The sequence below is a fragment of the Achroia grisella genome, unplaced genomic scaffold (genome assembly GCF_030625045.1).
Source record: "Achroia grisella isolate CSIRO2021 unplaced genomic scaffold, CSIRO_AGI_Agris_v1 utg2671, whole genome shotgun sequence".
In the NCBI taxonomy this organism is placed as follows: domain Eukaryota; kingdom Metazoa; phylum Arthropoda; class Insecta; order Lepidoptera; family Pyralidae; genus Achroia; species Achroia grisella.
In genome coordinates this window covers 445,934-458,764 of record NW_026712758.1, presented here as the reverse complement: position 1 = coordinate 458,764, position 12,831 = coordinate 445,934, and the positions used below count along the sequence as shown (strand labels likewise).

The following is a 12,831-nucleotide window of genomic DNA, read 5'->3' as shown; positions in this document are numbered from 1 at the left end:
TTTATTCAACTATTTAGTCCCTCCACCGTTACAATGAATGGAGGCGGATATTACAATGTACGTAGCATTGCGAATATAAAATATCTAGATTAGGTATAATAAATTCATAATTGATAGGCCGTTACGGTATCAGAGCCAAAAAGTCTTCTTTCTTTGTACTGTTAGATGCGACAGCGACTTTGTTTTATACTACACTATGTAATGATTGATATACCTAAATTAAATAAAATATCTGAGGTTTGGACAAAAATTCAAAAGGTACTTTATTTTGAAAAAGTATTTTGAAAATACCTATTTTGCATTTAGTATTTGAAATACAAAACACAAAACTATTTTTGTTTTTAGAGTGACATTTCTATGAATTCACTGTCGATAGCGAGCGGTGCGATGGAAAAAGATAACCGTTTATAAAAATATAATAAATAACCCTGGACAATTAACACAGACTGATACTGAACTGATATAAATAGATATTTTTATTTTGTAAATACATATATAATATACATATAAAACACCCAGACCGATGAAAACAATCGATGACCGATGAGTACAAATGTTTGCATCGTGCGAGAAATCGAACCCGCGACCATCGGATGTAAAGCGGTGTGACCACCGAGGCAGTCGAAATATATAAATAATCTTATGAATTTAATTTATTCTAATTTGTTTATGTGCGCGGGGTGCGGTGTACGGTGCTCCCCCCAGCCTCCACCGTTGCTGGAGCTTGCATGTATGGAGCATTGCGAATATAAAATATCTAGATTAGTAAATTCATAATTGATAGACCGTTACGGTATCTATATATATTCGGATTAAAATAAGTATCGCAGTAAGGACCAGTATATAAAGTGATCAACACAATTAACTGATTTTTGAAATATATATACAGAGCCAAAAAGTCTTTGTGTATTCAAAAAATATCTAATTTGTTTGTGTGCGCGGGGTGCGGTGTACGGTGCAGGGGGACCCTGCCTCCACCGTTGCTGGAGCTTGCATGTATGGAGCATTGCGAATATAAAATATCTACATTAGTAAATTAATAAAGTCATAATTGATAGACCGTTACGGTATCTATATATATTCGGATGAAAGTAAGTATCGCAGTAAGGACGAGTATATAAAGTGATCAACATAATTAATTGATTTTTGGAATATATTCAGAGCCAAAAAGTCTTTGTGTATACCAAAAATTTAGCCGTTCGGAGCCATTCAGTCACGAATTATTAGTAAAAAAAGTGTCGAGTATATCGTACTATCGACGAATATATATGGCCGCATCGCAAAATAGAATGCGACGTTGCCATACCGCCTGAGATATACGCGATAGAGGTCAAGTTATTCAGTGCAAAAGGTGGAATCGGCAAGTGTTTAGGTTGTGGCGTGATCAACAAAGTGCCCAAAGAGGTGTTTATATATATATATATATATATATATATATAATTCCATTCCAGCATTTTTCGTTCCAGTACATTCGTATCTCAAATTTATTACTACATATAATGTATTCAATAACATAATGCAGTATGAGCATGTCTATGATAAATAAATAAAGTAGTAGTATGCATCTGTATGATTTAATTAACTATTTCGAAATTTGATCCATTATCCAATCCAATTGCATAACGACTGTCCTTATCTAGAATTCGTTATTTACACATAGAACATATCGCAACGATATAATGTATCTGATCGTATGATACGAATACAATATCGCTGTACTTACAAAACAGTTAGAGATATTTTAGTACTATTGCCAAATTGTATTACTGTGACATTTTTTTTAAAAGCCCGATAATATTGATTTATTTAGAACTTTAGATCTCAATAGAGATTTTTATAAATTAATGTAAAAAGAAATCCTAACGAATATAAAACGAACGCTACATTGGCATGTCTGAATTAAAAAAAATATATTGCAAAGAAATATATAGTATCGCTAATAATACAGGGATATACAAAAACTAAACGCCCAACAGGTCCCATTCATTGCCCGTTCAATATTTATAATGACATCAGCTTAAATTAATAAAAATGTATTTATATAGGTCAAGGCAATAGGTTGATTGATGATCTGAAATAGATCAATCAAAGGTGTACTCTCGGTTCATAATTGTTGTGGGTTCAATTTAGGTGGAATCTACCGGCTAAATTTAGACGTGATATGAATCAACATCAAATCGCAGGGATGTCAAACGGAAACCTTTTATGGGGTAAACTTACTCAAATTAACTCAAATATACGTATACAACATATAAATATGAGTAAAGAAATATATATATATGCGAAGCATTTATGGCGTAAGTATTAATCCCATCAAAAACATAAATGTGAAATGATAGCCGAGTTTAATATTATGATATATGCCTTGATTGTTGACTTCTACGACAAAAGTGGTGAGATCTAAATGGGTGCCAAGTTCAATGGTCTGACTTGGCCAGTTCTCATATACATAGACCTTAGGCTACAGTATATTATCCCAAGTTATAAGAAGAAATGATGTTTTATATTGTTAAAAATTATGTTAAATACATTTCAGGACAGACCATTGAACTTGGCACCCATTTAGATCTCACCTCTTTTGTCGTAGAAGTCTACAATCAAGGCATATATCATAATATTAAACTCGGCTATCATTTCACATTTATGTTTTTGATGGGATATCATTACTTTTTGTACATAAATTATACGAGGTACTTATTTATAACTAAATTAATACCAAATTATTTTTGATAAACTACTGTATTTTCGTATGTTTACTGGGGTGTAATTGTCTTTTTTTGTGTTATTTTCTTGTAACTTTTAAATGTTTGAGTATCGATGTACGCTAAATATTGAAACAGTAATTAATACCAAATCTCAGTTAATAACATAATAAATACGAAATTCGACTATACTCTTAGTTATAAGTACGAGTATATTTTAGACAGAATATAAATTATAGCAACTAGTGTTTACCGCTCAATGCAATATTTGAAGTTTGCCAGTTATCGACACTGATGTGAAGGGGTTAACGTAAATTGGTAATGATCGTAGTTTTCATACAATATTACTTTCCGTCCAGTACAAGATGAGCTACCTGGTAGTCAGTGATGGATCAAAGTTAATTGGTGGCTATCGACGTTTTCATACAATATTACTTTCCGTCCAGTACAAGATGAGCTGTAGCCAGTGATGGATCAAAGTTAATTGGTGGCTATCGACGTTTTCATAGAATTTTAGTATTCGTTCAATATAAGTTGAAATAGAATCAATTAAAGTGAAAAATTATAATAAAATGATAACAATTTACCAGTTTCAGATTTTTTCCTTTATATTCACCTAATTACCTATCTGCATGCCAAATTTGAACTTCCTAGGTCATCTGGAAGTGGGTTATAATTTTGATCTATAGTTGATCAGTGATAAAAATGACGATATTTGGACGTTAATATCTAAATAACCGTTTGAGATATGTTTATGAAATTTGGAACACATATTTATCTCGCAAGTCTCAATATATGAACAAAATTTGACAGGTTTATGTGAAAGAGTTTTTGAGTTATGAGGGGGTCAAAAGTGGCTCCAAATGGTTCGTGTAAATATATATATATACACGGTGCTGCTCGCCAGTTCTCTTACTTGAAACTCGGCTTGACACGCTGCCGCGTGTCTAGATTTTATATCAAGACACAAGTAGAGTGACCAGGTTTAACCTAACAGATATTGAACACATCCTTATTCCTACCAAGATATTCTGGTATCTGTCATTATAATGGAGGAATTACTTAACAAAAGCATTGAAATTATGTTAATCATGAGTACGTCGTACATCAAGCCCTTTAAAATGTTTACTCTTGAAATCAAATTATCGCTCTATATAGACAAATCTTTCAAGTGACGATAGTAATCCTTGACCTTGCTACGTTAAATCTTAATGAGTAAGATTACACACTGAGTAACTCGTAAGCTACATAATAAAGATACATGTTATAACAAGTAATGTGTAACACGGATTTGAAATTCGATATAGTAATAAAAACTAACTGTTATATACAGTTTACATTATAAATTCGCTAATTCTGAACCAATTAACACGATTATTTGGAAAATCATAAGAAAACAATGGGAGTTGTATCAATTTTATCACATAGAAAACAACTTCTACCAACACCATAAGATGAAACAAAGAATGCTCATAAAAATATAGACTCAAACTTCAAATATTTTTTTACCACCCATAATTTATTTCCACGAAGCGAAAAACACAGAGCACGATATGTAATTAGTTCATAAATAATTGCAAAAGTTTTCTGCAGTATATCGTCATCGCCTGAAGCCTCAGACACAAAAAATCACTACGTATACAAAAGAAAAATAGGAAAACAATGCATTCCAATTAAATATATGTATGTGGACACTCCCACACAATTTCGTCTTATTTCGGATTATCAAAATCTGTTAAAATCAAAATTAATAGCTTGCTTAGCTTTGCAATGCATGTTGCGTTTTTTTATTTCATAGTCTGTGGAGCTCCTTAACCTTGATAAATAATAAAAAATTAAAGATTCTTTCGTGTCTCTATGACTGTTCCTTTATCCGAGTTAATAAAATATGTAAGAAAATTGTAATATTTTCATATCGTGTTTTACTATAGTATGCACATATACTTATGTGTATATTTGCCAATATTTTGTTAGTCTGTAGCATACCTACCTAGTGGCTGTTCAAATAATCTAATCTAATCTAATTTATATATATATAGAATTATTTGTTGTGACTAATTGACCTGTCCTCCATCACTTAATCCGCTGAATGTACATAAATATGAAATCTGAATGTAATTATTCTTATATCTATCTATCTTATATCTATGTATAATTCTTATATATCCTGAATATTTTTGAAACTTCATCGGAAACGGTTCACGCGAGTATAGTTGCAAATAAGTGGTATATATAATCACTAAATACGTACCATTAGGCGAGTAGACTCGCAAGTTGATGGGTACTGGCGATATCCCTTTATTGGAACCGGTGATGCGGTCAGTCTCCGCTTCAATCTCACCGCGCACCTCATTGAAATCCACAAACTTCTTCCCCTTGCAATGAAGAAACTCCGCATATTCTGTGGACAATATTTAAAATATAGTACAGGTAATGGTTGATAACAGGTAATGATGTTATAAACATATCTTTCGACGTAATCAGAGTACGTTTTAGCTTAAAATTTTGAAATCAGTAAACATATGTTCCATCAGTAAGTTTTATCATTAAGGACCAAGTAAAACGATAACAGGAATACTATGGATTAACAAGGGAAATATTTTTTAAACGATAACACATTATATATTTAAGATTTGGAACACAAAATTTATGAGTAGGTATCGTAAATCAATTACAATATTCCTACAGGTATATAAACGAAATTCCAAAGAGGTTAGAGATATTTCTAACTGGAATATGTCTCAAGGAACATCAAAAACAACACAATTCAATTCCCCAGGATGGGTGACAAAAATATGTTTTAAATATATTCCAAGGGAAAGTAATTATCATGATCTACATCACGATATGGATTGATAACCCTTCTATTCATCTCGAGATCACGAAATGCTGTGGTTCACAATATTTATTGAATGTGTATATATATATATATAACATGTATTGAATCCTTCGCCAATCTTAACAAACCCGACGAATTTGTTCAATGTCAACTAATGTTGTTGAAAACCTATTTGTTATTCTGAAAAATAGATAACAATATTTAATTTTGGGTAAAGCCACAATGATGTATGTTTTTTTCATATCTGTTTGCACTGTTACGGTGGCTAAATTCAGTGCTGTACCTTGTATACGGTAAATCCAAAACTATCTAGTGATATAGTGTAACACTTGGCATAAAGCTCTGGATTCAAATCTCAGTAGGGTTAATATACAAAAATATTGTAATTTTCATTTATTAGTTAAAATAGTTGAGACAAGTAAATTAATGTTTTTTTTACATAAAATGGTTGCTGGCTGCTTTGAGCGGAAGGCTATTGACCTATACGATCATGACCGCGAAAAGTTGATTATCTAGGTGGTAGGTACCACCTACAACAAAGGAAATCCGAGAATTTATCATTTTACAACCCGACTTAAAAAGAATCGAATATTCTCAATTCGACTATGCTTATATTAGATTAAGGAAATTGTACTAAATACAAAAAATACTGAACAAAATCTAATCGTCTATCCATTATTTGACATATTCCAAACATAGAGCTTGTTCTCGACATCCAAATAATTCAAATGACCATACATTGGTAACTTTATAAAAAAACATGAAATTGTCTCATGGTCAATGCGCGGCAATTATGAAGACTCAAACAGGGTGTAGTTACAATAATAGTAAGCTAATTACTCGTTTTGACATTCAAAGAACAGTTGAAGGTTAATATACAGCAATTTGTACGTGAAACAAAAAGTTGCATCACTCAACAAGCATCCGTACTGCGATGTGTTGGGTATTATTTTAGTTTAGATAATGAAATGATCATGGGCAATATTCATTGCGTTCCTTTCGCCGTGCGTATTACAATCACAAGTGTTCATAATGTTACGTCCTATAAACAACAGATACGATTTAAATAATAAAAGCAAGTTTAACTATTTTTAACGCAATAACAACCATCGGAATCTCATATGTGGGCAGAAATCCCTCAAACTTGTGATGGTTTAAGGGCAGAATGTCCCTCACGCCTCTCCATACATAACGTGTTAATATGTCAATTTTTCACAACAACTAATTAAAGTCGATGAAATTTTGTACATAGGTAACTAATATCAACGTATCCGACTAGTCAGATTTTCTTAAACAAGTATGTTTCAGATTTACATAACTGAAAAACTTGATTTTCACCAAAAAAGTGACCTACCTTTAGCTCATTCCCAAAAACTATCCAACACGGTATAAAAATATGCAAGATATTACAATTAGAATGAATTTTCAAAATAACGAGTAAAACTATCTTTATATTTACAGTAATAATACAGTAAGCCGAGTAGAGCGGAACATATATTTACTGCAAAATTTCGATTGTAAGTATTGCTATCACGTTTGGGTGAGGAAATACGCAAGGTAATACTCTGAATTGAGTTAGAATAAATACTGAAGAATACCTATATCGTATTTTTTTGCGTCAACACACCCTTCTGTTGTTGTATAAAATATGCATTTTGAGATGGGGGGAAGGGTAAGGGTATATTAGTTAGCGCAGGCGGATGAACGATTCCATTATGATCCATAAAAAATATCCGAAAAATGCAGTAGAAGTTTATAGTAGTAATAAAATTTTTCTTTTCAATTAAATCCCTGTAACACTATAAAATACGAAATTTACATTTGCAACAAAGAGACAATAATACACAGCGACATCTAGTCCCATATTAAGCAATGCTTGCTTGGTATGGGTACTAGACAACTGATATAAATACGTATAATTTTTTTATTTGTTCATTTTTTGTAAATACATACATACAGACCGATACAAACAATCATAGATATTAATACAAATATTTGTAACTTGCGGGAAATCAAACCCGCGACCATCGGAAGCACTGTCAGCGGTGAGCTCAACCGCTAGACCACTGAGGCCTTCAAATATTATAATACATACATGAATAGAGATTAAAGTATGTGTAAACAAAACATAACTCCACAAAGCATTACAAATAAATAAAATATACAACTATAAGGCAATAAAGTGCAATTTAGTATGCATGTCCTTGTTTTCCCGAAAATTTTAAAAGTCAAAATATTTTCCTCTTTCTTACGCAGAGTCCTTAGTCAAGGACAAAATACTGATACTGATCATATAATAGACCGAGACGTATGATAGTCCTAACAAAAGAACACGGAAAATAAAATATATTAAGGACTGGATCAATAGTTTCTATCTTAAGCCAACAATATTTTATATATGAGGTTATTACAATACAACATAGAATTACAAAAAATGCTCTCTATGGCACTTTGGCATTATACAGTTATAGAAATTGATCAATTGGACCAACTGACATTAATTCCATGAACGTCTTAGACAACATAACTACCAATATACATATTAAGATGTTTAAGGAAGCATAGTTACTAGAATATTAGCTATGACACATTTATCTTAAAAATATCTTTTGTCTAGGTAAATATGTTAACAGTTAACTATTAACACAATTTCTGTTTGAGCCTCGAACCATTTTATAGATGACCAATCGGAGGTTGCATTATTAGCATCATTATTATTTTAATTAAACTGTCATGCACATACCTGCATTAGCATTTATGAGTTGGAGGATCAAGGGCCGACGTGTTACTATTCCAGAGCCCCGAGGTAAAAAATCCCTGTAACAAAGAAAATGATTGATGCATTACAAGGAAAAATAAAAACTGTTTCAATATAATGTGTTTAAATATTGAACAATAAAAAAATAGTTAATTGATTTTTAAAGTATTCGTTTTAATGTATTTTGCCTTTTTTGTCATTAACAGACATCTATATCATATTTGTGTACAATGTGACATATATAATATTTATTAACATGCAATGTTAATAAATATTATATATGTCACATTATTATACATATCACATTTATAGCATGTAAGTGTGTTTGACCACTCTCAATGACTTGAAGAATTGTGTGTGATGTTATGGTACAGAAATAATATGGTTTTGGAATGGTGTAGGCCAAGCCACTCAATATATAAATAAATATTCTTTTATTAAAAGAGGAATTATATCATCACTGAGGCCTTATTAGAGTCATGATAATTGGTTTTTATAATATTAACTACAAAGCTAGATAAATATATTATTATTTGCATATATATAGTTTCTAGGTTAACCATAACCTAGTATCATAGGTAATATTATTGCAGATCGTAATCATAACTCTTTATTGCATGGAGAAAAAAATACAATTGGACAAACAGTGTAGAAGAAAGTAAGAACAAACTGTTGTCTTATTGCTATAAGCAATTTCTTACTAGACAGTTTGTTTAGTAGTTTCTTTTTTTATTTCCGCACAACTGGAGGGCTATGGTAGTTTGTCTGATATAATTTTATTTGCCATTAGCAAGTTTGTTCCAGGATTATTCAAAACATTATACTTCAATCTTTAGATACATTTTCCTCTAAAATTGGAATATTATAGGAAGGTAGCCATTTTCATATTTAAGAAATGAAGCTTATTCTTTAATTATGACTAAGTATATATTTCTATTAAATATTTTAAGTGTTCTACTAGTGAAGCTCATGCCAGGAACTTACATTTGATAACATTAATCATATATAGGCCATGCATTTTAACAAAGATAAAGCATCTGTGTAATATCCTGCCACCATAATTTGAAAGTTATTTCTTTACAGTATTTTGGTTATAACAGTACAAGTCTGACATAGCCATGTTTATAACCGAGACAATAGGTTACACAGTAACAACTTTAGTTGTGTTTTAGAAATAGAATAAAAAGAAATGGGGTCCTGACATTAAAGAGAACAAAGTATAGGTGACTTGCATAAACACTATACTTTATGCAAGTGTGTCTCGATTTTTGGGTATAAATTGATTGGAACATATAATATATATATATATATCAATAATAAAGAATGTATCAAAGACCACCAGAACTACAAACAAACCATTTATATGTTTTAAAAGTTATAAATCTGATTTTTTTATACTACTTAATTCAACTACAACAACTTTTGTTTTCATGTGGCTCATGCAAAACAAGGCTGGAATACGATTACGTTCTAATGTAAAAATTTCATAAAGTCCTTGATGTTTATTCAATACCATGACCAATTGTTTGGAATCTACTGAAGATGTGTGATGTATGACTCATGATTAAACCTTACTTTGAAGTAACTAAAAGTAACTGAGAATGACAACATTTAAAATCTTTGTTTGAACATTTAGAATTTCTATACAAACAATATCGAATTTGAATATAGATAACATACAAGGAAAAACAGATTGTTAATCATCTTATTGCTGCTGAGGAATTCTCACCTGCCAACAAAATTTTCTAATACCGAACTTTTTCCAGCGGACTGACCACCCACAACTGCAATTTGTGGAAGGTCTAGGGACATGTGGACGCCCATCTGAACGAATGCATCTTGTAATTTGTTTACAATAGGAATCAGTTGCTGCATTCCAAAATTTCCAGCCATTTTTAATCATGTATATATATTGTTTACACTTAATAAAACACTATAACACTAGCTCATGATCAGTTCATAATTGATTGATAAACTAATTTATTTTTCAATATGGTGGTGGGTAATTGTTTCAATTCAACTTTCCAGTTTCGATAGCTAATAGTAATGACTGTACTGTACTGACTGCCAGACTGTCAAGTGTCAGTGTCACTCAGTGTCAATATAAAGAACGTAGGACAGACTACCAAATAAGTTTTATTTCTTACTGCTCTAAGTTTCCGGATGAAATACCATTGCCTAAAAATTTCATTAATTTATTTAAACCAATATAAGCAAAATAAAACATTTAATATCCATTTAACTGGCCAAATAATACTTCCTACAATTTCAGATAATCAATAGAAGTTGACATGCGCAACAAATCTAGGCCAAATATGAAACGAATAAAAATAGGTTGGAAACTCAATAAACATCTCTTTCGTAACATAACAATATTGTTATTGTTACTTTCCAATTGCTTGTCGATTATAATAAATGAAAATCAATGGATTATAACATAACACTATAAGTGTTATGTACCGAATGGCGTAAGAGGAAAACATACTGCGCCGACTCCGAAATAACGTAACAAGGAACCTTCTCTTATTACGTTATTTGGAGTTTTAATGCTAATAACGATAAAAAAAATCGAAAGCCCTGTTAAAACAAAAGTAATTGTTCCTTTCTCCAAGTTTTTCTATGAAACTCTATTAGAAGGCAGCTTGTTATTGACTGTTAAAAAACATAAATATATAAATAATATTCATTACGTAATATTTATAACATACCTTTGCGATAACAAGTGGGTATATTTTAATATTAATGATATATAAAAATTACTTACCTTCCAACGAAATTTTCTAACACTGAACTCTTTCCAGCGGACTGACCACCTACAACTGCTATTTGCGGTAAATCCAATTGCATATGCACACCAAGTTGTGTAAAAGCATCTTGAAGCTTATTCACAATTGGAATCAATTGTTCCATTCCTATATTCCCGGACATGGCTGCCGGTTTTCTCAGACACTCCTCGTTTTATGAGCTACTTCAGTACTCCGCAGAACTTCATTTACTGATTTTTCGTTCATCAATATGGTTCAAGATCCATAGCGCAGGCGTAGATGACTAGAGAAGGATAGTCGATTATATAGCTTTCTCTATACAAAAACTGAGCTATCAACATAATATATATCATCGACGATTGAACCCTTTATTAGAGTAATAACTACTAGAAGCAGTCGTGACCTACACTTGCATATAATTATTTAGAATCTTAACATTTCAGATACATTTAATAACATATAAGGATTATAAAAACAATTATTCCGATAACAAGTTAGTAGACGAGACTACTTGCACTACCTATATTCATCTATAATAATTAAGAATACGTACCTACATGCTTTGACGATGTAATAATAGGGACAATTCACACAGCGTCCTCTAGTCCAAATCTAAGCAGAGGTTGTGTTAAAGGTGCTCGACAACTGATAGAAATACTTAACAAATACTTTTTTTTGTAAATACAAACATAATATACATAGAAAATACCCGTTATACTCATGACTAGAAATATTTGCATATTACGAGGAATGGAACCCGCGACCATTGGAAATAAAGCGGTGTCCTAAACAGCTAGAACATTGAGGTAATTCTATATTACTTTTTATGTTAACTACCTCTTTTTGTAATTTACTGCCTTTACCTGTGGTGTTACAAACTGATTTGATTGGTACAAAGTTTGGTGAAAGTACGTGGCACTGATTAGTAATTTTTAATAAGTGTTAAACGATCTAGGTCGTCAAAACACTCAAAGTTACCGAAGGATACTCACCGGTCACAAAGCTCAGCTAGTAACTCTGATATGTATTAGTGTCAACAAACAAATAGCTTACATAGATTGTGGAATTAAATACCTACCTGCTGACTATTTCTCTTGAGACCACGTTAAGGTGGCTCTAACATGATAAATTTCTAGCAATGCGATTACTGTTCCCATTTCACTCCATCCCCGGGTTTATACATATACATAGTATTGCGACGAATTTAAAATAAATGAAGATATCGTATGTGGAGATTGGTCGTAGCAGTATCAAGCTATAATTAAAATACACATAAAAAAATATATGATGTAATACTGCTCAATCTCGTACTAAAACTAATGTTTATGATTGTTCGGGCATTTTGTACGTATATAATTTGAATGGTAATTGTTGTCCAATTTAATATAAATAATAGAACGTTTGTCACATAGCCCCTATGTGATAAACATTCTATTGGTTATGTTGACTTGAAATTGTCAACATTTTAGTATATGTCATATATTATTATGCATTTGTAATACCGTAAACCCGAAACTAATAATTAAATTCGTCGTCAAATTAACGAATTAATAATACGACTAATTTAGTAACGAAATAAAAATACGAAATCGTACAAGTCCGCTAAATTGGTTTGTTAGACTAAGGTGGCGCCACTGTACTCTGTTATCAAGGAACTAGTTACTCACATATAATAAATATATCCGTTAAATATAAAAGTTTTTAACTGACATTTCCAAATTCATTATTAATATTTTATAATTGTAGCAATCGTAATTATTTTTTATA

General features: G+C 31.4%; 1 protein-coding gene across 7 annotated transcripts in view; it reads right to left on the bottom strand.

Moving 5' to 3' along the window:
* LOC131842959 (dynamin) overlaps positions 1-11,328 on the bottom strand; it is a 49,632-nt gene extending 38,304 nt beyond the window's left edge. For 4 of the 7 annotated variants that reach the window (XR_009357506.1, XR_009357507.1, XM_059191533.1 and 1 more), the window contains exons 1-3: positions 10,029-10,340; positions 8,285-8,358; positions 4,954-5,103 (exon numbers count right to left, since the gene is read on the bottom strand). Coding sequence is in view for 5 of the 7 variants with exons in the window: in XM_059191533.1 (XP_059047516.1) it covers positions 4,954-5,103; positions 8,285-8,358; positions 10,029-10,192 (388 nt within the window). In the remaining 2 variants the exon portion in view is untranslated. Of the gene's footprint in view, positions 1-4,953; positions 5,104-8,284; positions 8,359-10,028; positions 10,341-11,063 lie in introns of those variants that run through there. The other 3 variants (XM_059191534.1, XM_059191535.1, XM_059191537.1) reach the window with 3 other exon arrangements.
* Positions 11,329-12,831: the final 1,503 nt, after the last annotated feature.